Below are 27,894 nucleotides of genomic sequence, written 5' to 3'. Positions count from 1 at the left end.
ATATTGCGTTTATATTTTTGTTCAGTGTATTTGTACTAATGTATGCATGCATGAAACTGTCCTTAGGACCGTTTTTGGTTCTATTGTTCTTATTTAAAATGTGTGTAGTTCAGTCCTTGAGCTGTTCTTGTCTATTGATGTTTTGTGTGGACCCCAGGAAGAGTAGCTGCTGCTTCAGCAACAGCTAATGGGGATCCTAATAAAATACTAAAAAGATGCAACGTTGTACTCTATGGTGTGATGACAGGAAAAATACATGTTAAAGAATGCGTTTTATTCTAAGAACATACAAAAAGTTTCATTTAAATAGACAGATTGTGCTGAAGCCAATTCATTCACAACAAAGGCATTTGCTGCTGTTTATTGCTATATTTATTGCACATGAATTAAAGAGAGTGAGATGTTTACTGCTCTTTGCAAGAAGTCAATGTTGAAGCTAGAAGAAATTACATTTCAAATGACACTTCTATTTAGCACTCATTGCCAACCTCAAAATTCTACCACATGGCAAAATAATAATTTTCATCTTGCATAATATACAAACAGTTATGCACCTAGGATAATTGGCAGGATGATAGACTTGATTCTTTGCTTGATATGCCCAATATGACAAATCATTTCTCAAACACTTCTTGGTAATTACAAGGGGAGTTTGACTTTTATACTCAAATGTGTGATAGAAAAACCCTTATACATTTGCCAATTTTTTCAATTGAATGGTACCCCACAAAAAGTGTATTTTATTTTTTACAAGGCACAGGCTTTACAATCCCTTTTTCATTTATCACTGATCTGCTCTCTGTGTGGAGGAAGAATTGTTCTTCACCCTGAAATTGTTCTTACATCATCAACAACTACAGTACCTGGGGCCTCAAGGCACTAGACAACACTCTCTACAAACGAGTCAATACACTCAATATATGGAAAAAATGTAAGTGGAAACAAAATTGGCAATGTTGTTGAAAAAAATGAATTTTACATTGAAAGATTCCTAAGGCACATTTTAGAGAAACACCTCAGAGGGTTGTCACAAATACAAAAAGTGCATCAATATATTAATTTTAATTGAGAAAAAACAAAACATTGATTCCTTTCCACAAGGGAGGAAAGGCTTTTTCTTATTTACATAATATAATACTTAGTGGCATCATAGAATCACATGTACACAATCTAAATCCATTCAATAGAATTACTTCACCTTCAAGTTTCAATGAAGTATGCGTGTGTTGGGAGGGGACACATCACCTCTTTGGCTCAATTAACCACAAGTTTGGCTCAATTAACTACAAGTTTGGCTCAATGAACCACTGACTTCTGAGTGAGGCCATACCATTACAATTGCATTGTTTGTGCATTTAGCAAAATTAAATAAAGGCCTCAAAACATCATCATTTTTTAGGGCCTAATATAAAGGGACAACTACATAGATGATTGGGAGAAACAAACATGGTGCTTGTTGTGTGTATAACCTTCTAGTGCCACCTCGTGGGCGTTCCACTGCACATGAAAGCAAGTGATCGTACCTTTTCAAACTATAATCCCTCATCTCTTCTGTCATGGAACATTTCTATAGATGTGGCATAAGCTGAAGAGACTCCATTTGGAGACATTTAAGTTAGTCAACTTTGCCATTGGCATTGACTAGGTCAGGGCCAACCTGGCAACCTGCCATTTTCCTCCCTGAGTGGAGTAGGGACGTGAGCCTTGTGCACAGGAAGAGGATGAGAGCGCTGTGGGTTTATATACACACACCCACAATTTTATGTATATCGATTGAATTTCAGAGACAATCAATCAGAGCCATGCACGTGAATGGAGGGGGCAGGGCTGCCAAACAGCTGCCACTGTTCTAAGGTTCCGAGAGGTCCCGCGCACTCTTTTCTCATTGGATGTGCAGGATGTCACTCTCCTTCAATCCGAAGCGGGTCTTATACTTGTCAAAGAGGCTCCTGAGGGACTTGATGTACATGGCATGGTACAGTTCCACCATATCCTTAGTAGGCTCCTCAACCTTTGGCACCGTGATCGGTTCACCCACTAAGAGAAGGGGGTAAAAATCAATATCCGCAAAATCAACTTCAACAGACATTTAACTTTTTGGTTTGATGAGCTGCAACGTTAAACATGAACATGGCCTTGATGCAGGGGAGAGAAAATGTTGACTGTGTGGATGGTTCTGTTAATACAGAGGAGCTAGAGCTGCCCTTGAACTGCTTAGTAGTAACAATAACCCGACCTAGCATTGCAATTACTAGATTTTAACAGATGGACAATAATCTACAGATCCTGGCTGACAGAACAATTTTTTGAGTTGAACATATACTTTGAGGACAGGACAGGACGAGAGAGAGAGGGGGAGAGCGAGACAGCGAGAGAGAGAGAAATATCACAGGAGGCTGCTGAGGGGAGGACGGCTCATAATAATGGCCGGAACAGAGTAAATGGAATGGCATCAAACACATGGAAACCCTGTGTTTGATGAAGTTAATACCATTCTACTTATTCTGCTCCAGCCATTACCATGAGCCCGTCCCCCCCAATTAAGGTGCCACCAACCTCCTGTGATATATACAGTGTATTCAGACCCCTTGACTTTTTCCACTTTGTTACGTTACAGCCTTACTCTAAAATTGATTAAATCATGTTTTTTTTCCTCAAATCTATACACAATACCCCACAATGACAGAGCAAAAACAGGATTTTAGAAATTTTTGCAAATGTATAAAACATTTAAAACTGAAATATGACATTTACATAAGTATTCAGACCCTTTACTCAGTACTTAGCTGAAGCATCTTTGGCAGCGATTACAGCCTCGAGCATGACGGCACAATCATGGCACACCTGTATTTGGGGAGTTTCTTAAATCAAATCAAATTTTATTTGTCACATACACATGTTTAGCAGATCTTATTGCGGGTGTAGCGAAATGCTTGTGCTTCTAGCTCCGACAGTGCAGTAATATCTAACAATTTCACAACGTATACCCAATACACACAAATCTAAGTAAGGAATGTAATTAAGAATATATACATACCGTTGAAGTCGGAAGTTTACATACACCTTAGCCAAATACATTTAAACTCAGTTTTTCACAATTCCTGACATTTCATCCTAATAAAAATTCCCTGTTTTAGGTCAGTTAGGATCACCACATTATTTTAAGAATGTGAAATTTCAGAATAATAGTAGAGAGAATTATTTATTTCAGCTTTTATTTCTTTCATCACATTCCCAGTGGGTCAGAAGTTTACATACACTCAATTAGTATTTGGTAGCATTGCCTTTAAATTGTTTAACTTGGGTCAAACGTTTTGGGTAGCCTTCCACAAGCTTCCCACAATAAGTTGGGTGAATTTTGGCCCATTCCTCCTGACAGAGCTGGTGTAACTGAGACAGGTTTGTAGGCCTCCTTGCTCGCACACACTTTTTCAGCTCTGCCCACACATTTTCTATAGGATTGAGGTCAGGGCTTTGTGATGGCCACTCCAATACCTTGACTTTGTTGTCCTTAAGCCATTTTGCCACAACTTTGGAAGTATGCTTGGGGTCATTGTCCATTTGGAAGACCCATTTGCGACCAAGCTTTAACTTCCTGACTGATGTCTTGAGAAGTTGCTTCAATATATATCCACATAATTTTCCTTCCTCATGATGCCATCTATTTTGTGAAGTGCACCAGTCCCTCCTGCAGCAAAGCACCCCCACAGCATGATGCTGCCACCCCCGTTCTTCACAGTTGGGATGGTGTTCTTCGGCTTGCAAGCATACCCCTTTTTCCTCCAAACATAACGATGGTCATTATGGCCAAACAGTTCTAATTTTTGTTTCATCAGACCAGAGGACATTTCTCCAAAAAGTACGATCTTTGTCCCCATGTGCAGTTGCAAACCGTAGTCTGGCTTTTTTATGGCGGTTCTGGAGCAGTGGCTTCTTCCTTGCTGAGCGGCCTTTCAGGTTATGTCGATATAGGACTCGTTTTACTGTGGATATAGATACTTTGGTACCCATTTCCTCCAGCATCTTCACAAGGTCCTTTGCTGTTGTTCTGGGATTGATTTGCACTTTTCGCACCAAAGTGCGTTCATCTCGAGGAGACAGAACGCGTCTCCTTCCTGAGCGGTATGACGGCTGCGTGGTCCCATGGTGTTTATACTTGCGTACTATTGTTTGTACAGATGAACGTGGTACCTTAAGGTGTTTGGAAATTGCTCCCAAGGATGAACCAGACTTATGGAGGTCTACAATTTTTTATCTGAGGTCTTAGCTGATTTCTTTTGATTTTCCCATGATGTCAAGCAAAGAGGCACTGAGTTTGAAGGTAGGCCTTGAAATACATCCACAGGTACACCTCCAATTGACTCAAATGATGTCAATTAGCCTATCAGAAGCTTCTAAAGCCATGACATCATTTCCTGGAGTTTTCCAAGCTGTTTAAAGGCACCGTCAACTTAGTGTATGTAAACTTCTGACCCACTGGAATTGTGATACAGTGAATTATAAGTGAAATAATCTGTCTGTGAACAATTGTTGGAAAAATTACTTGTGTCATGCACAAAGTAGATGTCCTAACCGACTTGCCAAAACTATAGTTTGTTAACGAGAAATTTGTGGAGTGGTTGAAAAACAAGTTAATGACTCCAACCTAAGTGTATGTAAACTTCCGACTTCAACTGTATATGGACAAGCAATGACAGAGCGGCATGGACTAAGATACAGTAGAATATTATAGAATACAGTATATACATATGAGATGAGTAATGCAAGATATGTAAACATTATTAAAGTGACTAGTGTTCCATTTCTTAAAATGGCCAGTCATTTCTATAGGCAGCAGCAGCCTCTAATGTCCGAGTGATGGCTATTTAACAGTCTGATGGCCTTGAGATAGAATGAAAAACAGCTTCTATCGGTCCCAGCTTTGATGCACCTGTACTGACCTCGCCTTCTGGATGATAGCAGGGTGAACAGGCAGTGGCTCGGGTGGTTGATGTCCTTGATGATCTTTTTGGCCTTCCTGTGACATCGGGTGCTGTAGGTGTCCTGGAGTGTGGGTAGTTTGCCCCCGGTAATGCGTTCGGCAGACCGCACCACCCTCTGGAGAGCCCTGCGGTTGCGGATGGTGCAGTTGCCGTACCAGGCGGTGATACAGCCCGACAGGATGCTCTCAATTGTGCATCTGTAAAAGTTTGTGAGGGTTTTAGGTGCCAAGCCAAATTTCTTGAACCTCCTAAGGTTGAAAAGGCTCTGTTGTGCCTTCTTCACCACACTGTCTGCATGGGAGGAACATTTCAGTTTGTCAGTGATGTGTACGCCAAGGAACCTGAAGCTTTCCACCTTCTCCACTGCGGTCCCGTCGATGTGGATAGGGGGGTGCACCCTCTGTGGTTTCCTGAAGTCGACGATCATCTCCTTTGTTTTGTTGACGTTGAGTGAGAGGTTATTTTCCTGGCACCACACTCCCAGAGCCCTCACCTCCCTGTAGGCTGTCTCGTCATTGTTGGTAATCAAGCCTACTACTGTTGTGTTGTCTGCAAACTTGATGATTGAGTTGGAGGCGTGCTTGGCCACGCAGTCATGGGTGAACAGGGAGTACAGGAGGGGGCTGAGCGCGCACTCCCACTCCCATTATTGTCTGCAGATCCTCTCAAGCTCCGTCAGGTTGGATGGGAAGCGTCGCTGCACAGCTATTTTCGGGTCTCTCCAGAGATGTTTGATCGGGTTCAAGTCTAGACTCTGGCTGGGCCACTCAAGGACATTCAGAGACTTGTCCCGAAGCCACTCCTGCGTTGTCTTGGCTGTGTGCTTAGGGTCATTGTCCTGTTGGAAGGTGAACCTTCGCCCCAGTCTGAGGTCCTGGGCAGGTATTCATCAATGATCTCTCTGTACTTTGCTCCATTCATCTTTCACTCGATCCTGACTAGTCTCCCAGTCCCTGCCGCTGAAAAACATCCCCACAGCATGATGCTGCCACCACCATGCTTCACCGTAGGGATGGTGCCAGGTTTCCTCCAGATGTGACGCTTGGCATTCAGGCCAGAGAATCTTGTTTCTCATGGTCAGAGTCCTTTAGGTGCCTTTTGGCAAACTCCAAGCAGGCTGTCATGTGCCTTTTACTGAGGAGTGGCTTCCGTCTGGCCACTCTACCATAAAGGCCTGATTGGTGGAGTGCTGCAGAGATGGTTGTCCTTCTGGAATGTTCTCCCATCTCCACAGAGGAACTCTGGAGCTCTGTCAGAGCGACCATTGGGTTCTTGGTCACCTCCCTGACCAAGGCCCTTCTCCCCCGATTGCTCAGTTTGGCCGGACGGCCAGCTCTAGGAAGAGTCTTGGTGGTTCCATACTTCAATGCTGCAGAAATGTTTTGGTACTCTTCCCCAGATCTGTGTCTCGACACAATCCTGTTTGGGAGCGCTACGGACAATTCCTTCAACCACATGGCTTGGTTTTTGCTCTGACATGCACTGTCTCCTGTGGGACCTTATAGAGACAGGAATGTGCCTTTCCAAATCATTACATTTACATTTAGCAGACGCTCTTATCCAGAGCGACTTAGGGTTAAGTGCCTTGCTCAAGGGCACATTGACAGATTTTTCACCTAGTCGGCTCGGGGATTAGAACCAGCGACCTTTCAGTTACTGGCACAACGCTCTTAACCACTAAGCTACCTGCCGCCCCAAATCATGTCCAATCAATTGAATTTACCACAGGTGGAAGTTGTAGAAATATCTCAAGGATGATCAATGGAAACAGGATGCACCTGAGCTCAATTTCGAGTCTTATAGCAAAGGGTCTGAATACTTATGTAAGTAAGGTATTTACATTTTAAATACATTGCAAACATTTATAAAATCCTGTTTTCACTTTGTCATTATGGGGTTTGTGTGTAGATTGATGAGGAAAAAAATGTATTGAATCAATTTTAGAATAAGGCTGTAACGTAACAAAATGTGGAAAAAGTCAAGGATCCCTACCAGAAACTAAGTCAACCAGCACTAAATGCCTGTGAGAGACTTTATCATTTGGGTCTTGGAGAGGGTTTCTCACCGATGGTGGTGATGGGTTTATTGTAAGGCACCATTCCCCAGGAATCGGAGAAGAGGCCACAGCCATGGAACAGACAGGGAGCAAAGCCCAGAATCTTCTGCAGCCGCTTCTGAGCCAGCCGACACCAGGTTCCCTCCTCAAAGATCACCTGCTTGTACACATTGTTCTCCCCAAAGGAGTAGACCGGCACCAGGTCAGACCTGACAGAGAGCAACGGTTTACATTAGTCTCTTGAAGTTACTCATAGGGCATGACGGATATCATCCGATCTCTGAATGATGAGCTACTAAACCATGTTCTTGACTTGTTTTGGTGCTTCCTTGCTCTTATTATTGCAACATTTGTCATGAAAACTCATTATGAGGAATTTAGAAAGGAACCTTTGGGAAGTATTTAGCCAGTGTAACATAGGCCTACATGCCACTCGTCTTAGAGGTCCTAAAAATAAGAGCCAGTGACCCAAATACGTACTGTATATGCCTGGGGAAATTTCCAATCACGCATGTTATCCAAGGTTGTTATGAATGAGGTTCTCCTCTACATAACATTACATTTTATACAACCTCTAAGGCGCTTTGAACCAGTGTATCTATAATCCACCATCAGACAGTATTTATTACTGAAGTAGGCTTGTTTGGGTAAGTTGAGCAAGTCAAAATGGCAGCCTAATAGGTCTGGAGTAGAGTGCGATTCCCAGTTAGTCAGATCTGGTCTATGCCAGCTCACCTACGCCTGCTCACCCAGTGTGCCCAAACAGTGTTCTCAGGTTGTTCTGAGTCACAATCTGATGGAGCCTTTCCTTTGGCCTTGACCCGGGTGTGTGTATACTGTATGCCAGGAGGAGCTCTGAGCAATTGAGGACCAATTACCACACGTGAAAGTGTTTTTTGTGCCAATCAGGCTTGTGGTCAATTCCAATTGAATTTGAAATTCCAATTCAATTCACTCAAAATTTCAACAATCTTCAAGTTATGGAATTAGACCGTCTGGACTTTGAATTGGAATTGAATTAGAATTCAATATTTGTACATTTCCCAGTTAATGGAATTAATGCAGTTAGTATCACAAATTGACTGCAATTTAAATCATTTGTATTTCTATATTTCCAGTATAGCTAGGCTGTCTGAACATTGACATGACCAGCCTGAAAGCCTGAGGGAATTGGAATTTGTGGAATTGACCTAACATTTGAATTGAATCCTTGGAATTGACCTAACATTGGAATTGAGAAGAAATTAATTATCTCTGAATTCAAAGACTGACCTGGAATTTAAATTACATTTCCAGGGAGGGGAAAATGAATTTGAATATAATTTTTAGAATTAACCCCAACCCTGGTGCCAATCAAACCTATTGTTGAGCCAATTCTCTCGATTCAATCCAATTGGTCATAATGACACCCGTGTCTGTGATGGCCCGATGAGGTGTCTTACATCAAAACAAACTCCATGTAGTCTGATCAGTAGATGTGTGTAACCTAGAGGTACACTATATACAAAAAAGTATGTGGACACCCCTTCAAATGAGTGGATTCGGCGCGTTCAGACACACCAGTTGCTGACAGGTGTAAAATATTGGGCACACAGCCATTGGCAGTAGAATGGCCTTACTGAAGAGCTCAGTGACTTTCAACGTGGCACCGTCATAGGATGCCACCTTTCCAACAAGTCAGTTCGTCAAATTTCTGCCCTGTTAGAGCTGCCCCACTCAACTGTAAGTGCTGTTATTGTGAAGTGGAAACGTCTAGGTGCAACAACGGCTCAGCCGCGAAGTGGTAGGCCACACAAGCTCACAGAACGGGACCACCGAGTGCTGAAGCGCGTAGCGTGTAAAAATCGTCGGTCCTCAGTTGCAACACTCACTACCGAGTTCCAAACTGCCTTTGGAAGCAACGTCAGCACAATAACTGTTAGTCGGGAGCTTCATGAAATGGGTTTCCATGGCCAAGAAGCCGCACACAAGCCTAAGATCACCATGCACAATGCCAAGCATCAGCTGATGTGGTGTAAAGCTCGCCGCCATTGGACTCTGGAGCAGTGGAAACGCGTTCTCTGGAGTGATGAATCACGCTTCACCATCTAGCAGTCCAACGGACGAATCTGGGTTTGGCGGATCTCAGGAGAACGCTACCTGCCCCAATGCATAGTGCCAACTGGAAAGTTTGGTGGAGGAGGAATAATGGTCTGGGGCTGTTTTTGTATGGGTCGGGCTAGGCCCGTTAGTTCCAGTGAGGGGAAATCTTAACGCTACAGCATACAATGACATTCTAGACGATTCTGTGCTTCCAATGTTGTGGCAACAGTTTGGGGAAGGCCCTTTCCTATTTCAGCATGACAATGCCCCCGTGCACAAAGCGAGGTCCATACAGAAATGGTTTGTCGAGATCAGTGTGGAAGAACTTGATTGGCCTGCACAGAGCCCTGACCTCAACCCATCAAACACATTTGGGATGAATTGGAACGCTGACTGCGAGCCAGGCCTAATCGACCAACATCAGTGCCCGACCTCACTAATGCTCGTGGCTGAGTGGAAGCAAGTCCCTGCAGCAATGTTCCAACATCTAGTGGAAAGCCTTCCCAGAAGAGTAGAGGCTGTTATAGCAGCAAAAGGAGGGACCAACTCCATATTAATGCCCATGATTTTGGAATGAGATGTTCGATGAGCAGGTGTCCACATACTATTGCTCATGTAGTGTATGTGTGTGGCCAGGATTTGTGTGTGGCCAGGATTTGTGTATGGCGGAATGTTTGTGCTCTACTCTCACCCTTGCTGGAGGGCCAGCCTCACAAAGCCCTTGCGGTTATTCAGGGTGACAGAATTAATGCCTGGAGCACAGTCCAGAGATTCCGCTGCTCCCCCGACAACGATGACCACTGCGTTGCCAGTTCCATTCTGAGAGAGGAGGTAGTCGATGGAGTTACGGTTCACTGGGCAGATACCTGACACATGGGAGAAAATGGGGTTAGGCTCAGCAATCACACATGGGCCCAAAGACCAAACCATAAAGTCTGTTTTCAGTGGACATTATTTTAAGAGAAAATGCATACTGGTTGAGCACAGACAAATATTCTTGCTGGAAGTTTTACATTACACTTCAATACTACTCTAAATGACCAAATGAAACCTTTGAAATTAAGATAAATAAGCTAACAATGCAGGTTGACAGAAGCAGCTCCCTACAATAGCGAGATCAGCAAATACAGGTTGGTAGACAGAGGCTGGCTGTTTCGTCCTGGCTGCGCAATAGGACAAAGCTCAGAGTTCTACCAAATTTCAGTCTATAGATACAGTGCTGTTATCAGCAGTTTACAGAGAGGAGGAGGAGGTGGCCTCTTCAGAGGGACAAAACTCCCAGAAACCATCTCACCCCCAGACATGAGATAGTCTCTAAGGACTGGCATCCGGAAGTTTCCAGCCAGGGTGGCAAGAGAAGGCTTGATGCCTGGGAACTTCTTGGAGAATCCAGTGGCCTCAGTCCCGAAGTTACAGAAGGCTCCGAAAGAGAAGATCCCATGGGGGTGGTACCCAAAGATGTAGTTTCGGCTGGGCAGCAGGTTATGTGTCTTGATGAGCTGGAAAAAAAGATGACAAAAGAGACCTGATTAAACTACTGATTAGACTGTACTATCACACCAGTCTCAGAGGAGAGGAGGTTTAGAGGATGTGTTAAGACATCTACAGTGGGGAAAAAAAGTATTTAGTCAGAAACCAATTGTGCAAGTTCTCCCACTTAAAAAGATGAGAGAGGCCTGTAATTTTCATCATAGGTACACGTCAACTATGACAGACAAATTGAGAAAAAAAAATCCTGAAAATCACATTGTAGGATTTTTTATGAATTTATTTGCAAATTATGGTGGAAAATAAGTATTTGGTCACCTACAAACAAGCAAGATTTCTGGCTCTCACAGACCTGTAACTTCTTCTTTAAGAGGCTCCTCTGTCCTCCACTCGTTACCTGTATTAATGGCACTTGTTTGAACTTGTTATCAGTATAAAAGACACCTGTCCACAACCTCAAACAGTCACACTCCAAACTCCACTATGGCCAAGACCAAAGAGCTGTCAAAGGACACCAGAAACAAAATTGTAGACCTGCACCAGGCTGGGAAGACTGAATCTGCAATAGGTAAGCAGCTTGGTTTGAAGAAATCAACTGTGGGAGCAATTATTAGGAAATGGAAGACATACAAGACCACTGATAATTTCCCTCGATCTGGGGCTCCACGCAAGATCTCACCCCGTGGGGTCAAATTGATCACAAGAACGGTGAGCAAAAATCCCAGAACCACACGGGGGGACCTAGTGAATGACCTGCAGAGAGCTGGGACCAAAGTAACAAAGCCTACCATCAGTAACACACTACGCCGCCAGGGACTCAAATCCTGCAGTGCAAGACGTGTCCCCCTGCTTAAGCCAGTACATGTCCAGGCCCGTCTGAAGTTTGCTAGAGTGCATTTGGATGATCCAGAAGAGGATTGGGAGAATGTCATATGGTCAGATGAAACCAAAATATAACTTTTTGGTAAAAACTCAACTCGTCATGTTTGGAGGACAAAGAATGCTGAGTTGCATCCAAAGAACACCATACCTACTGTGAAGCATGGGGGTGGAAACATCATGCTTTGGGGCTGTTTTTCTGCAAAGGGACCAGGACGACTGATCCGTGTAAAGGAAAGAATGAATGGGGCCATGTATCGTGAGATTTTGAGTGAAAACCTCCTTCCATCAGCAAGGGCATTGAAGATGAAACGTGGCTGGGTCTTTCAGCATGACAATGATCCCAAACACACCGCCCGGGCAACGAAGGAGTGGCTTCGTAAGAAGCATTTCAAGGTCCTGGAGTGGCCTAGCCAGTCTCCAGATCTCAACCCCATAGAAAATCTTTGGAGGGAGTTGAAAGTCCGTGTTGCCCAGCGACAGCCCCAAAACATCACTGCTCTAGAGGAGATCTGCATGGAGGAATGGGCCAAAATACCAGCAACAGTGTGTGAAAACCTTGTGAAGACTTACAGAAAACGTTTGACCTGTGTCATTGCCAACAAAGGGTATATAACAAAGTATTGACAAAACTTTTGTTATTGACCAAATACTTATTTTCCACCATAATTTGCAAATAAATTCATTAAAAATCCTATAATGTGATTTTCTGGATTTTTTTTTCTCATTTTGTCTTTCATAGTTGACGTGTACCTATGATGAAAATTACAGGCCTCTCTCATCTTTTTAAGTGGGAGAACTTGCACAATTGGTGGCTGACTAAATACTTTTTTGCCCCACTGTATATTGGCATATTTTCCAGAAATTGGAACGGCTTATCATTTTAGCCCTGATATGACCCATCTTTTGCACTCCAAGTAATAAAATAATTTCAGGCAAATAAGGCAATAAAATGTGCTTTGTGTCTGGGATGTTTATCTGCACGTTTCCTCTAGTGTGAACAGCAGTTCCATTACAGAGATGCAATACTCTTAAAAGTATGTTGGAGTATGAGAAGGAGACGAATTGTGTCTTCAGTTAAGTGTGTGGCCCATGCCACTCTTATGGAAGGAATTGAAAGCGCACATAGGGTATCGCACAGATCCAAAGAGCTGTGTACACAGGACTTGTCAAACAAGGACAATTGCAAAGCACTTTAACAGATTATCAAAAGACCATCTACTGTGAGGTTTCTACAGTGATGGCATGGCAGATGTAAAGAGAAAACAGGTGGTGTTTGACCAGCAGCGGCTCGCCTTTAAGGGCGTTAGGGGCAGCGCACCACTTGTGATTGGTCCCCCCCCCCCCAATTGATTTTATTTCATTTAAAACATTATATAATTAATGGATTATGTTTTAAATGCTCAGAAAAAGTGGTAAATGTGTACATTTTTCTGTTTAAGAAAATATATTCTTTAAAACAAGCTGTTCAGTTACTTAACACTGCCCCTCAGTGACTGCCAGCTCTGCCTCAGTGGGCGCATAGGTCATGCAAACATTGCTTTGATTGTTTTGCCAGCCATTTGCTATGAGGGGGAACTGCCCCAATGAAATCGTAGGATTTCATAGCGTAAATTATAACAGCACAAAGTAAATGGACCTTCCTGGGGCACTCAAATGTGCGTCCGTTCAGTCAGAACTTCTGGGTCTGCTCTAGTCTCCTCCTCCCAATGAGTCTCTCGCGCCAGACGGCTTACTTCCGCACGTGAGACTACTCTATCAGGTACAGATTGCGCTAAAGCAAAAAGCAAATTGTAATTAACTTGTAAATAAATAATCATAACAATCATGGGAGTCTGGGACCTGATCAACCGGACAACTCCATTCAACAAGAGTCGAAGGACAGAGGGATACACTAGCTCGAACCTTATCATTGCGGATCTGGTAGGACAAAAAGCATGGCCAATTTCATTGTTTCCCCCTGATGTTGTTTATAAGGTTCTACTGCAGGTACAAGGGCCCATGTTTTGTGGTCTAAAAAACAGCATAACACCAGGTGTATCACAAAGCATGATCAAATGAATTAGCCAGCTACAGAAACATTGAGAAATAGCTTGGTCGATTTTTTGGTCAAATTAACCAGTTAGCCATCTACACTATATATACACACAAAAGTATGTGGACACCCCTTCAAAATTAGTGGATTCGGCCATTTCAGACACACCCGTTGCTAATAGGTGTATAAAAATCAAGCACACAGCCATGCAATCTCTATAGACAAACAACGGCTAAGCCACGAAGTGGTAGGCCACACAAGCTCATAGAACGGGACCGCCAAGTGCTGAAGCGTGTAAAAATCGTCTGTCCTCGGTTGCAACACTCACTACCGAGTTCCAAACTGCCTCTGGAAGCAACGTCAGCACAATAACTGTTCGCCGGGAGCTTCATGAAATTAAATGGGTTTCCATGGCCGAGCAGCCGCACACAAGCCTAAGCTCACCATGTGCAATGCCAAGCGTCAGCTGGAGTGGTGTAAAGCTCACCGCCATTGGACTCTGGAGCAGAGGAAACGCATTCTCTGGAGTGATGAATCACGCTTCACCATCTGGCAGTCCGACGGACAAATCTGGGTTTGGCGGATGCCAGGAGAACGCTACCTGCCCCAATGCATAGTGTCAACTGTAAAGTTTGGTGGAGGAGGAATAATGGTCTGGGGCTGTTTTTCATGGTTCGGGCTAGTCCCCTTAATTCCAGTGAAGGGAAATCTTAACGCTACAGCATACAATGACATTCTAGATGATTCTGTGCTTCCAAATTTGTGGCAACAGTTTGGGGATGGCCCTTTCCTGTTTCAGTATGAAACAGGAAAGGGCAATGCCCCCGTGCACAAAGAGAGGTCCATACAGAAATGGTTTGTCAAGATCAGTGTGGAAGAACTTGACTGGCCTGCACAGAGCCCTGACATCAACCTCATCAAATGCCTTTGGGATGAATTGAAACGCAGACTGCGAGCCTAATCGCCCAACATCAGTGCCCGACCTCACTAATGCTCGTGGCTGAGTGGAAGCAAGTCCCTGCAGCAATGTTCATGCATCTAGTGGAAAGGCTTCCCGGAAGAGTGGAGGCTGTTATAGCAGCAGAAGGGGGGCCAACTCCATATTAATGCCCATGATTTTGGAATGAGATGCTCGACGAGCAGGTGTCCACATACTTTTGGTCATGTAGTGTACCTTTGATAAGCAGCTAGCTAGCAGGTAGCTTGCTAGCTATTTAGCGCCAATGCCAATTTCAAGTCTTTCTAAACTAATATCTGACTAACTCGGAAATATTAAGTTATTTCAGAATGGAAGTTAACTGGCTAGCGCATCATGCTTTGTCACATTATGTTAGCTACCTATCCTGGTGCACTCATTCTTTCGTGAGCTGGCTAATCATTCTAAATAGTATAATCTAGTCTGTTCAAAACAGTGGCAGCATGTGCAGCAGTGGTTATTCGGTTTTTGACATGCAAAAGTGAAATAGGTGGATTTATGCTGTTGTTCAAATGCACAAATCGCTTTGAGAAAATATATAAAAGAAACTATTGGTAGTTCGAAAACTTGGCATCATATTTCTGTCATGCTGCTTTGTTGACAACTTCAACCACCTTGCACCCTGGGTATTCAGCCAATCAGCGGCTGCCGCTGTGTTTGATAACATACATACAGTAAGTGGAAGAGAAAAGGAGACCTTGCTGGCACTGCAAGATGTAAGTCACCGTCCCTGCATGCACTGACACACTCAGGCTGCCACCAGCCAGGCCTTACTACCAGCTTACATCCAACTCCATTAGTTGCACAAGCTAGAAAGGTCACTGGTTCTAATCCCCAAGCTGACTAGGTGAAAAATCTGTCGATGTGCCCTTAAGCAAGGCACTTAACCCTAATTGCTCATGTAAGTCGCTCTGGATAAGAGCGTCTGCTAAATGACTAAAATGTAAATGTAGAACAAGGTAAGCAACCATTCATCTGAAACAGGATGTTGACAGGTGAAGTATCTAATGTATCTCGAGCCCTACCAATACCTGGCACATAGTATGTACTTGAGTCAGAAAACCCTACAATCAAAGCCCCTTAACTCCACATCACAACCAGCATTAAACATCATCCTGGGTACCAACCCAAAGGATTACTGTACTGTAAGTCTCTAATCGATGCAGAGACATGTTTTCAGATAAACATGTTATCATCAAACACATCCATCTTATTCAGTCTGCATCAGAGCTACTTTACGCAAATAAGTGATCTCATCAAGCCACTCAGACAGAAACAGTCAGTGCTCAAAGTATGGATCACAAGCAGGGCCAAAGTTCAAGCTCCAGAGGCAACACACACACACATTTGATTTCCCCCTGGCTGTTAATCATCATCATGACTCAATTATTGACAGTTAAGATGACCTTTCACCTTGATTCTTAATAGGTGACCGTATCAAAGCTCTGGCTTTGCTTTAAGAGCCTTTGGCTATACTTTCTATGTATGAGTGAAAAAGATTGTAAAACATTTATTGTACGGTTAATGTTTCTAGAATGCTCCATTTAAAAACTGTTAAATCAAATAGCTGAACTGATTGAACTCCTTGGACGATTAAACATAGCAGATGTAATTTGAATGTCGTTGGTTCATTGATATTCATGAGGAGTGTGAAGGCATACAAACAACTCAGCTAATTCAATTATTGGTCAGGAGGGCAGTGAGAGAAAGCACAAGAGGAACATGCCAAAAAATCTGAAGGCAAAAAATGGCTTGCTCTGTTAGGACACCAAGAGAACGTGTCTCCCAACAATCTCCAGGTGCAGAGGAGCAAAATAATAAAAATGGAAAAAAAGCTCAGCGATGACCTGTCTCCTATCAGGCAGGGCAAAGTCTATCCTTTCAACCAACGTCAACTCCTTATAGCATCATCATCAGGGAACAGGAACCACCAGCTGATACAGTCACAGATAAGGTTATCTTCATGCCTGTGCTACTGGGATACATCAGACACCATAATCAATAAAAATATTGTTGCTCTTTAACTTTGTATCTGACCAGAAAAAGCACATTTTATCATCTGTACAGGCAGGCATATCCATGTTGTATTCCATCACAAATTTCCAGGTTGATAGCTATCTTAATTATCTGGTCTCATGACACCGCAAACACACTGACAAGTGACCACCATCCCACTTTTATTTGTTTATACATCCTCCACTATAGGAGGTCAAGGTCAGGATGCTTCATAGCACTGAATGGCCCATCCCCAAATCACACCCCAACACACATTGCACACACACGTAAGTTCACACACACACTACAGCATACCTTTAAAATGTTAGGCCTATTCTTTTCCACTCACCCTGATGGGAAAGTAATCTCTGAAGTAAGTCCACACAGTCCAGTTCCTCACCCAAGAGGACCTCCTGCCACCTGAGAAAACCGAGGTAAAGATAGATCTCCAGTCAGAATAATGAATCATGTAACCCACATGCTGAAACATATAAATCAACAGTAACATAGTGCCAATTAACCAGCACAGCTCCCTATGGTCACAGACACAAACCACTGCATCTGAAATGACACAATTTAACCACAATAGGGCAGCGGCAGCCATGAGATTAAGCCAGTCACCAAAAGGTTGCAAATTCGAATCCCAGGGCTGACAGGGAAAAACCCTCTCAATCTGACCAGTATTAAGAGTGGGTTTGAGTGACCGTGGTACTTGCCTTGTTTGGGGGTGTTCCAGTCAAAGATTAGCCAGGCAGTGTACATGGCAGCGATCACCCAGAGGTCTGTGCAGAACATGTAGATTAACAGCACAGTGCAGCTGATGCCTATGGGGTAGGATAGAATAGGGGAGAGAGCAGAGGAACAGGCATAGTGCAGGTACCACACTTCATTAAATATTTATTTTTCAAGTGCAAAATACTCCTTATCCCTTATCTCCACATGAACATCAGACATTTATACTGCAATCTGAAACATATACAGTCGTGGTCAAAAGTTGAGAATGACACAAATATTAATTTTCACAAAGTCTGCTGCCTCAGTTTTTATGATGGCAATTTGCATATACTCCAGAATGTTATGAAGAGTGATCAGATGAATTGCAATTCATTGCAAAGTCCCTCTTTGCCATGAAAATGAACTTAATCCCCCAAAAACATTTCCACTGCATTTCAGCCCTGCCACAAAAGGACCAGCTGCCATCATGTCAGTGATTCTCTCGTTAACACAGGTGAGAGTGTTGACGAGGACAAGGCTGGAGATCACTCTGTCATGCTGATTGAGTTAGAATAACAGACAGGAAGCTTTAAAAGGAGGGTGGTGCTTGAAATCATTGTTCTTCCTCTGTTAACCATGGTTACCTGCAAGGAAACACATGCAGTCATCATTACTTTGCACAAGAAGGGCTTCACAGGCAAGGATATTGCTGCTAGTAAGATTGCACCTAAATCAACCATTTATCGGATCATCAAGAACTTCAAGGAGAGAGGTTCAATTGTTGTGAAGAAGGCTTCAGGGTGCCCAAGTCTCCTAAAGTTGATTCAGCTGCAGGATCGGGGCACCACCAGTGCAGAGCTTGCTCAGGAATGGCAGCAGGCAGGTGTGAGTGCATCTGCATGCACAGTGAGGCAAATACTTTTGGAGGATGGCCTGGTGTCAAGAAGGGAAGCAAGGAAGCCACTTCTCTCCAGGAAAAACATCAGGGACAGACTGATATTCTGCAAAAGGTACAGGGATTGGACTGCTGAGGACTGGGGTAAAGTCATTTTCTCTGATGAATCCCCTTTCCGATTGTTTGGGGCATCCGGAAAAAAGCTTGTCCGGAGAAGACAAGGTGAGCGCTACCATCAGTCCTGTGTCATGCCAACAGTAAAGCATCCTGAGACCATTCATGTGTGGAGTTGCTCAGAACACAGCCATGAATAAAGAATGGTACCAACACATCCTCCGAGAGCAACTTCTCCCAACCATCCAAGAACAGTTAGGTGACGAACAATGCCTTTTCCAGCACGATGGAGCACCTTGCCATAAGGCAAACGTGATAACTAAGTGGCTCGGGGAACAAAACATCGACATTTTGGGTCCATGGCCAGGAAACTCCCCAGACCTTAATCCCATTGAGAACTTGTGGTCAATCCTCAAGAGGCGGGTGGACAAACAGAAATGCACAAATTCTGACAAACTCCAAGCATTGATTATGCAAGAATGGGCTGCCATCAGTCAGGATGTGGCCCAGAAGTTAATTGACAGCATGCCAGGGCGGATTGAAGAGGTCTTGAAAAAGAAGGGTCAACACTGCAAATATTGACTCTTTGCATAAACTTAATGTAATTGTCAATAAAAGCCTTTGACACTTTATGGAATGCTTGTAATTATACTTCAGTATACCATAGTAACATCTGACAAAAATATCTAAAAACACTGAAGCAGTAAACTTTGTGAAGACCAATACTTGTGTCATCCTCAAAACTTTTGACCACGACTGTAGACTAACAGAAACATCCCACCATCTATTCTCAGATAATATCTCTAGTAAATAAGAGAGAGAGCTTACAGGCTTGATCTCCTTGTGGGAGACTTACAGTATGAGGCCACAGGGCCGCTATATCCTTCAGTAACTACTATACTGAACAAAAATATAAAATGCAACAATTTCAAGAGTTCATATAAGGAAAATCAGTCAATAGAAATAAATAAAATTAGGCCCTAATTTTTTTACATTTACCTTTTAGTCATTTAGCAGACGCTCTTATCCAGAGCGACTTACAGTTAGTGAGTGCATACATTTTCATACTGGCCCCCCGTGGGAATCAGACCCACAACCCTGGCGTTGCAAGCGCCATGCTCTACCAACTGAGCTACACGGGGCCCTAATCTATGGATTTCACATGACTGGGAATACAGATATGCATCTGTTGGTTACAGATTAAAAAAAAAAAAAGTTAAGTACAAGCGTGGATCAGAAAACCAGTCAGTATCTGATGTGAACGCCATTTGCCTCATGCAGCGCAACAGATCTCCTTCGCATAGAGTTGATCAGGCTCTTGATTGTGGCCAGTGGAATGCTGTCCCACTCTTCTTCAATGATTGTGCAAGGTTTCTGGATATTGGCGGGTATTGGAACACGCTGTCGTACAAGTCGATTCAGAGCATCTCAAACGTGCTCAATGGGACATTTTCAGCTTCCAGGAATTGTGTACAGATCCTTGCGACATGGGGCCTTACATGATCATGCTGAAACATGAGGTGATGGAAGCGGATGAATTGCACGACAATGGGTCTCAAGATCTCGTCACGGTATCTCTGTGCCTTCAAATTGCCATCGATAAAATGCTATTGTGTTCGTTGTCCATAGCTTATGCCTGCTCATACCATAACCCTACCAAGGGGCACTCTGTTCACAACATTGACATTAGCAAATCGCTCGCCCACATGACGCCATACATGCTGTCTGCCATCTGCCCGGTACAGTTGAAACTGGGATTTAGCCGTGAAGAGCACACTTCTCCAGCATGCCAGTAGCCATTGAAGGTGAGCATTTGCCCACTGAAGTCGGTTACGACGCTGAACTGCAGTCAGGTCAAGACCCTGGTGAGGACGACGAGCTCGCAGATGAGCTTCCCTGAAACGGTTTCTGACAGTTTGTGCAGAAATCCTTTGGTTGTGCAAACCCACAGTTTCATCAGCTGTCCTGGTGGCTTGTCTCAGACATTCCCACAGGTGAAGAAGCCGGATGTGGAGGTCCTGGGCTGGCGTGGTTACACGTGGTCTGCGGTTGTGAGACCGGTTGGACGTACTGCCAAATTCTCTACAACGACATTGGAGGCGGCTTATGGAGAGAAATTAACATTCAATTATCTGACAACAGCTCTGGTGGACATTCCTGCAGTCAGCATGCCAATTGCACGCTCCCTCAAAACTTGGGACATCTGTGGCATTGTGTTGTGTGACAAAACTGCACATTTTATAGTGGCCTTTTATTGTCCCCAGCACAAGGTGCACCTGTGTATTGATCATGCTGTTTAATCAGCTTCTTGATATGCCACAACTGTCAGGTGGATGGATTATCTTGGCAAAGGAGAAATGCTCACTAACAGGGATATAAACACATTTGTGCACAACATTTGAGAGAAATAATATTTTGTGCGTATGGAAAATTTCAGGGATCTTTTATTTCAGCTCATGAAACATGAGACCAACAATTTACATATTGCGTTTATATTTTTGTTCAGTGTAGTTAGAGCCACACGGAGATCCAGTCGCACGCTCACCCATGGCAAGGAAGGAGATGATCCACTGCAGAACTGCGATGACCTGAAGGTGTTTCTCCATCTTGGATCGAAGGGCAGGCCATGGAAGGGAGGGCAGGTCCTGCAGGGACGAGAGGATGCTGGAGCCAGTGCCTAGAGAAGATAGACAGGGTCATAAATGAGTCATACTGTACAGTACATCCACATCAATGGATTAAATCACAGTTACACTCTGGAGGCAGTCAGTGAGAAGACTGGAGTATGAAAATAATAAACTGTCAATCCCTTTCCCAGGTTCTCAAAGTCTGTCAAATACACAAAAACACACAAACAAGGGAAATTAGATTAGACACTAGAGAGACCATGAACAAAGGTTCATCCCTTACAAAGCTCCATGATGAAACAGACCACAAGCAATAAACATCACGTCAAATTCCCCAAGCCACTGCAATTGCTATAGAGACAGAGCCACTTACCACCATGGTCCGATCACTACTCATAAAGAGCAGAGCCACAGTCCTGACAGCTACATATACACTGAGTGTACAAAACATTAAAAGGACACCTAATATTGAGTTGCACCCGTCCCTTTTGCCCTCAGAACAGCCTCAATTAGTCGGCCATGGACTATACAAGGTGTCGAAAGCGTTCCACAGGGATGCTGGCCCATGTTGACTCCAATACTTCCCACAGTTGTGTCAAGTTGGCTGGATGTCCTTTGGGTGGTGGACCATTCTTGATACACAGGGGAAGCTGTTGACCGTGAAATATCCAGCAGCATTGCAGTTCTTGACACACTCAAACCAGTGCACCTGGCAAATATTGTGTCTTGCCCATTCACCCTCTGAATGGCACACATACACAATCCATGTCTCAATTGTCTCAAGGCTTAAAAATCCTTCTTTAACCAGTCTCTTCCCCTTCATTATAGCTTTACACCCCCTGCTATATTGTGGATTGAGAGTTACCTGTCTAACAGAACACAGAGGGTGTTCTTTAAAGGTAGCCTCTCCAACATAATCCAGGTAGAATCAGACATTCCCCAGGGAAGCTGTCTAGGCCCCTTACTTTTTTCAATCTTTACTAAATGACCTGCCACTGGCTCTGAGTAAAGCCTGTGTGTCTATGTATGCGGATGACTCAACACTATACACGTCAGCTACTACAGCGAGTGAAATCACTGCAACACTTAACAAAGAGCTGCAGTCAGTTTCAGAATGGGTGGCAAGAAATAAGTTAGTCCTAAATATAAAAAATAAAAATAAAATAAGCATTGTATTTGGAATAAATAATTCACTAAACCTCAGCTAAATGTTTTAATGCATAATGTTGAAACTAAGCAAGTTGAGGAGACTAAACTGCTTGGAGTAACCCTGGATTGAGAGCTTCAAGTTCCTTGGTGCCCACATCACCAACAAACTATCATACCCAAACACACCAAGACATTCGTGAAGAGGGAACGACAAAGCCTATTCCCCCTCAGGAGACTGAAAAGATTTGGCATGGGTCCTCAGATCCACAAAAAGTTATACAGCTGCACCATCCTGACTGGTTGCATCACTGCTTGGTATAGCAACTGCTCGGCCTCCGACCGCAAGGCACTACAGAGGGTAGTGCGTACGGCCCAGTACATCACTGGGGCCAAGCTTCCTGTCATCCAGGACCTCTATACCAGGTGGTGTCAGAGGAAGGCCCTAAAAATTCTCAAAGACTCCAGCCACCCTAGTCATAGACTGTTCGCTCTGCTACCGTACGGCAAGCGGTACCGGAGCACCAAGTCTTGGTCCAAAAGGCTTCTTAACAGCTTCTATCCCCAAGCCATAAGACTCCTGAACAGCTAATCAAATGGCTACCCGGACTATTTGCATTGTTCCCCCCCACCCAATCTTTTACGCTGCTGGTACTCTGTTTATTATCTATGCATAGTCACTTTAACTCTACCTACATGTACATCCTACCTCAATTATCTCGACTAACCTGAGCCCCTGCACATTCACTCTGTACCGGTACCCCCCGTACTACTGTTATTTTACTGCTGCTTTTTAATTATTTATCTATTTTTTACTTAACACTTATTTTTCTTAAAACTGCATTGTTGGTTAAGGGCTTGTAAGTAAGCATTTCACTGTAAGGTCTACACCTGTTGTATTCGGCGCATGTGACAAATACAATTTGATTTGTAAAACTTATGGTAAAAACATATTCATGCAACAGTAGCTAAGATGGGGAGACCTCTCCCCATAATAAAGCACTGCTCTGCCTTCTTAACAACAATATCAAGAAGGCAGGTTCTACAGGCCTTAGTTTTGTCGCACCTGGACTACTTCCCAGTCGTGTGGTCAGGTGCCACAAAGAGGGACTTGGGAAAATTACAACTGGCCCAGAACAGGGCAGCACGGCTGGCCCTTAAATGTACACACAGAGCTAACGTTAATAATATGAATGTCAATCGCTCATGGCTCAAAGTAGAGGAGAAATTGACGTCATCACTACTTGTTTTTGTAAGAAGTATTGACATGTTGAATGCGCCGAGCGGTCTGTTTAAACTACTAGCACACAGCTCGGACACCCATGTAAACCCCATAAGACATGCCAGCAGAGGTCTCTTCACAATCCCCAAGTCCAGAACAGACTATGGGAGGCGCACAGTACTACATAGAGCCATGGCTACATGGAACTTTATTCATTTTACATTTATATTTTAGTCATTTAGCAGATGCTCTTATCCAGAGCGACTTACAGTTAGTGAGTGCATTCATTATTATTTTTCACATCAAGTAACTCACGCAAGCAGTAAAATCACATTTAAAAAGCAGATAAAAATACACCTTATGGAACAGTGAGGACGGTGAAGTCACACACACACACAGGTATAAACATACACGTACACATGGATTGTGTGGTGTAGTAGAGTAGTGGCGCAGTGGCCTACGGCACTGCATTGCAGTGCTAGCTGTGCCACTAGAGATCCTGGTTCGAATCCAGGCTCTGTCATAGCCGGCCGCGACCAGGAGACCCATGGGGCGGCGCACAATTGGCCCAGCGTCGTCCAGGGTAGGGGAGGGAATGGCCGGCAGGGATGTAGCTCAGTTGGTAGAGCATGGCGTTTGCAACGCCAGGGTTGTGGGTACGATTCCCACGGGGGGCCAGTATGAAAAAAATTAAATAATGTATGCACTCACTAACTGTAAGTCGCTCTGGATAAGAGCGCCTGCTAAATGACTAAAAATGTAAAAAATATAAAAATGTAGTGGGCACACACTTAATGTATTGTGAAATCTGTTGTAAAATGTATTTTAATGTTTAAAAATGCCTTGGCAGCAGCTAATGGGGATCCATAATAAATACAAATCTACACTGATTGAAGTGGATTTAACAAGTGACATCAATAAGGGATCTGGATTCACCTGGTCCGTCTATGTCATGGAAAGTGCAGGTGTCCTTAAAACCTGTTAAACTCTGACCCTCTCTGGTGGCATTTTCTAAACGACGCATAATATTGTATACTACCCTCATAATGTACATTTTGGTTCCAAAACTATAAAGTCTTACAAACACATGCTTAGTACTGTTAGAAAGGTAAGAACTGTGGGATTCAGATAAACGTGTCAGAAACAATGTGACTACTACAGAGCTCGAGATGCAGCAGACATAACAAATATTTGTCTTATAGGTATGATATACATGAGGTGAAATCTGAAGTCTATCCATCCATTGATGTAAATATATCCTCTGTCTGATTCCCAGTTCGTCCACTAGATAGCAGTAGGAGACCACATTATGTCTCTTGGCTACTTGGGTCTGGTTTTGGTAGTGAGTCACTGTGCCAAAATGGTTGAATGGATTTATAAGCCTTAAAAATGACCTTAGCAATCAGGGCTTTCAAGTTATGGAGTTTTTAAAATGTATTTTAATTTTAAATAAGAAACAGACAGGTGAAGAAACTTCAAACTACTTTTCCCATTCACTTTTCCTATTGTAAACAATGAGCTAGCTAAAAGGCGCATGTAGAGGATGCATACAAGGCAATGAGGATGAAGCAGGAAATGCATTGCTTTACAAAATCATGTACCCTTTCCATACATACTAAATGTTTGCACTTTTGGTGACTTTACCTACATTGCATACTATATGAATATGTCCATAGCGCATGATTTATGGCCTTTATGGGGTTCGATTTCCAAAAAGACAAGGCCTGTAGCTTTCAAATGATATGTCACACCGGGCCCTGTACAGAGCCCAAAACAACCGCTCACAGTTTAACTGGTTAATGTTTTATCCACTGTGTATATCAGTGGCGGTTTGTGCCGTTTAATGAGCATGGCCTTATTTCTATTACAGCATATTGGATGACTGTCATTCATATTCCATTTACCCAGCTCAACGTAACGTTGATAGGTTTAGACTACCACACATGATACTCGATTTTACCCTATACCAGGGTTCTTCAATTCCGGTCCTGGAGGGCCGAAACACTTCTGTTTTTTATTTCTACCTGGTAGTTAATTGCACTCACCTGGTGTCCCAGGTCTGAATTAGCCCCTGATTAGAAGGAGATGATGAAAAACAGAGGTGTTTTGGCCCTCCAGGACCGGAATTGAAGAACCCTGCCCTATACCCATCATGAGGTTGCTACAACCTAGCCTATGAATGAAAGTGCACAGGTTGAGAGATCTTTTTTTTTTGTAATCAAGGTGACAGTGACACATTCAATAGTGCCTTGCACACTCTTGCCTGCATCTAGCTGATCTAGGGTGTAATCATTAGTCCAACAGTTGCAAACAAGAGTTTCTATTGGACAAATTCAGATTTGTTTATCCCCGTTTCATTCCGTTTGCAAAACATTTTTTCCACAGAATCGGCGGAATGAATACACCTCTGATCACACGCAAGCACAGTTCACTTTCATAGCTGCCACATACAAACAGCATGATCACTTTGCTCGTTGTATTCCTTCTCGCATCTACCCGCTCTCCTCCTTTTCCCCTTCGCTTGTGGACTTCAGTGCACAACACATCAGCTGTCTGTGACCAGGTGAAAAAAACCTTTCCAAGCCAAAGCTTCATATATCATAACTGTTACACACAGCCTACATCATTGTCACCATATTATCTAACGTCATAGTCAACATAGCTACTAGAACTAACGGGTTAGTAAACCTGCTACAAACATGCAGTACAGTGTAAAGTCAGCAAGCAGTTTATCAATTACACCGGTGGGCCCCGGTGGCAATACATTTATAAAACCAAAAGCTTACCTTGACTTGGAAGAGTTCCAGTGTTGGCTAGCCATAGCCAGCTAGGTAACATAGCATCCCTCTTTGTTTGAGTAGACTAAACTAGCTACCTGCATTTGCTAGCTAAGTGATAAAAAAACAACAAAATATTGCTAGCCCTCTCTCTTGCTTCTCCTTACATTTTTGAAGACATTAATTTGTTTAAAACTGTTCAACTATAGTCTTTTTCTCTCTATGAGTCAACTACTCACCACATTTCATGCACTGCGGTACTAGCTAGCTGTAGCTTATGCTTTCAGTACTAGATTCATTCTCTGATCCTTTGATTGGGTGGACAACATGTCAGTTCCTGCTGTAAGAGCTCTGATAGGTTGGAGGACGTCCTCCGGAAGTTGTCATAATTACTGTGTAAGTCTATGAAGGGGGTGAGAACCATGAGCCTCCTAGGTTTTGTATTGAAGTAAATGTACCCAGATGAGGACAGAAACTAGCTGTCCTCCGGCTACACCATGGTGCTACCCTACAGAATGCTGTTGAGGCTACTGTAGAACTTCATTGCAAAACAGTGTGTTTTAATAAATTATTTGGTGACTTGGAAATATATTTAGTATAGTTATCTAAAAATTATAACTGGAATGTTTCACTGTTTTCATTAAATTCACTGAGGAGGATGGTCCTCCCCTACCTCCTCGGAGGAGCCTCCACTGATGTATATAGGAGAAGTGACAGACCAGCACAAGAGCGAGCCACTGAGGGGACTATGCTAAATCTACTCAAGCTCATAGTGCCTCGTCAGCAGATCTACCCCATGCCACGGGAAAACACAGCTATGTAAACCCATCTTAAAGGACTAAATAACACTGTGTCGTGCTGTCAAACAAAACACTGGCCGTTCTGCTCTCTGGCCCACACTTGCATAGTAAGTCAATGATGCAAAGGCTCTCGATCAGGGCTACTGGGCAGTATCAGCCTCAGAGGGTCAAGGACATGATGTGGACTAGTAATACTACACACTGAATCAGTCAAAGACCTAAAATCTTTCCCCTTACCGGGCAGCATTCAGCAGGGCACAACGTTGTGGAAGGTTGCCGATATAAATATATTATGTTGAACAAACTTGAGCCTCTGGCATGTAGAATAAGGGAGCTTGTCAGACCTATTCATGATATTTATATCGTCAACGTTCACATTTGCCTACTGAACTTGGCCCTGGTGTACTCTTTTTCACTTCTCTTCCTTCTCAGATCAGACCCCTAAACACACAAAAATATGCAAGCAACATGTATGAAAACCACTGTGCCCAAATACACTTCATCACACACTAATGTGTTGACTTATCTGTTGTCTTTCAGAACGAATGGCTTACATGACAATGATGTATTTCATCCACAACAAACTTCTGATTATGTTTTGGGCTGCCATAGTCCCCAGTCATATTTGAATGTTTTGCAAGCTGCTTCTCCATCTCACGAAAGCTAATAATATGACAGCACAGGATTTGGAATATAGTGAAGATGATCCAATTATCAATTGACTGCTGCTTGATAGGATGACTGAAGTCTGTGTGCAATTTGTTTGCATGCAAACAGTGCATTTAGAATTAGGGTGCATATCTTACCTTTTAGGGCACCGGAGTAGGCAGCAAGTATGGTCTTCATAACTGTGGCTCCGGGAATAAACAGATTACAAGACTTGGAAATACTTGCTGCTATAAAGTTGGTAAACTCTACAGCTCCTCTATCATGACTGCCTTCCACTGCATTAAATTGAAACACCGAGCGGGCATTTAACCGGTATGGGAGGAGCCAGTCACAGTCAGTACGGGAGGGGGTGGGAGGTGCGTTTTTATTTCCAAACCGATGCGCTCCTGGAATGGAACCGAAGTGAGTGCGAATTTGGAACTGTCTAACTAAGACCT

The 27,894-nt window shown here is 43.4% G+C and overlaps 2 protein-coding genes across 2 annotated transcripts; both read right to left on the bottom strand.

Annotated features, from left to right (window-relative positions):
- Window positions 1-259: 259 nt before the first annotated feature.
- LOC311136463 (diacylglycerol O-acyltransferase 2-like) lies at window positions 260-27,894 on the bottom strand. Its single transcript, XM_084170599.1, has 8 exons — window positions 27,595-27,894; window positions 20,762-20,893; window positions 17,210-17,317; window positions 16,843-16,913; window positions 10,415-10,619; window positions 9,812-9,986; window positions 7,048-7,247; window positions 260-2,037 (listed from the first exon to the last, which is right to left on the bottom strand). The coding sequence occupies exons 1-8, from the start codon at window positions 27,632-27,634 to the stop codon at window positions 1,883-1,885; spliced, it is 1,086 nt and encodes a 361-aa protein (XP_084026725.1). The 5' UTR covers window positions 27,635-27,894; the 3' UTR covers window positions 260-1,882.
- On the bottom strand, window positions 2,044-7,041 carry LOC311136465 (uncharacterized protein). The gene is made up of 2 exons (XM_084170601.1): window positions 4,941-7,041; window positions 2,044-2,844 (listed from the first exon to the last, which is right to left on the bottom strand). Exons 1-2 carry the CDS (start codon window positions 5,407-5,409, stop codon window positions 2,834-2,836), a joined length of 480 nt encoding a protein of 159 aa, XP_084026727.1. The 5' UTR covers window positions 5,410-7,041; the 3' UTR covers window positions 2,044-2,833.

This window comes from Coregonus lavaretus, assembly GCF_964263955.1.
Source record: "Coregonus lavaretus genome assembly, chromosome: 10".
Lineage (NCBI taxonomy): Eukaryota > Metazoa > Chordata > Actinopteri > Salmoniformes > Salmonidae > Coregonus > Coregonus lavaretus.
Note: the sequence above shows the minus strand (reverse complement) of the source record. Positions and strands in the feature narration are given on the sequence as shown.

What these genes read in the sequence shown, in the direction of transcription:
- LOC311136463 (XM_084170599.1), bottom strand. Translation starts at nt 27,634, where the DNA reads ATGAAGACCATACTTGCTGCCTACTCCGGTGCCCTAAAAG. An exon ending in GAGATTACTTTCCCATCAGG is followed by an intron (nt 10,620 to 16,842) that starts GTGAGTGGAAAA and finishes CTTTTTTTCCAG; the next exon opens with CTCATCAAGACACATAACCT. An exon ending in AGACTATCTCATGTCTGGGG is followed by an intron (nt 9,987 to 10,414) that starts GTGAGATGGTTT and finishes CCCATGTGTCAG; the next exon opens with GTATCTGCCCAGTGAACCGT.
- LOC311136465 (XM_084170601.1), bottom strand. Translation starts at nt 5,409, where the DNA reads ATGATCGTCGACTTCAGGAAACCACAGAGGGTGCACCCCCCTATCCAC.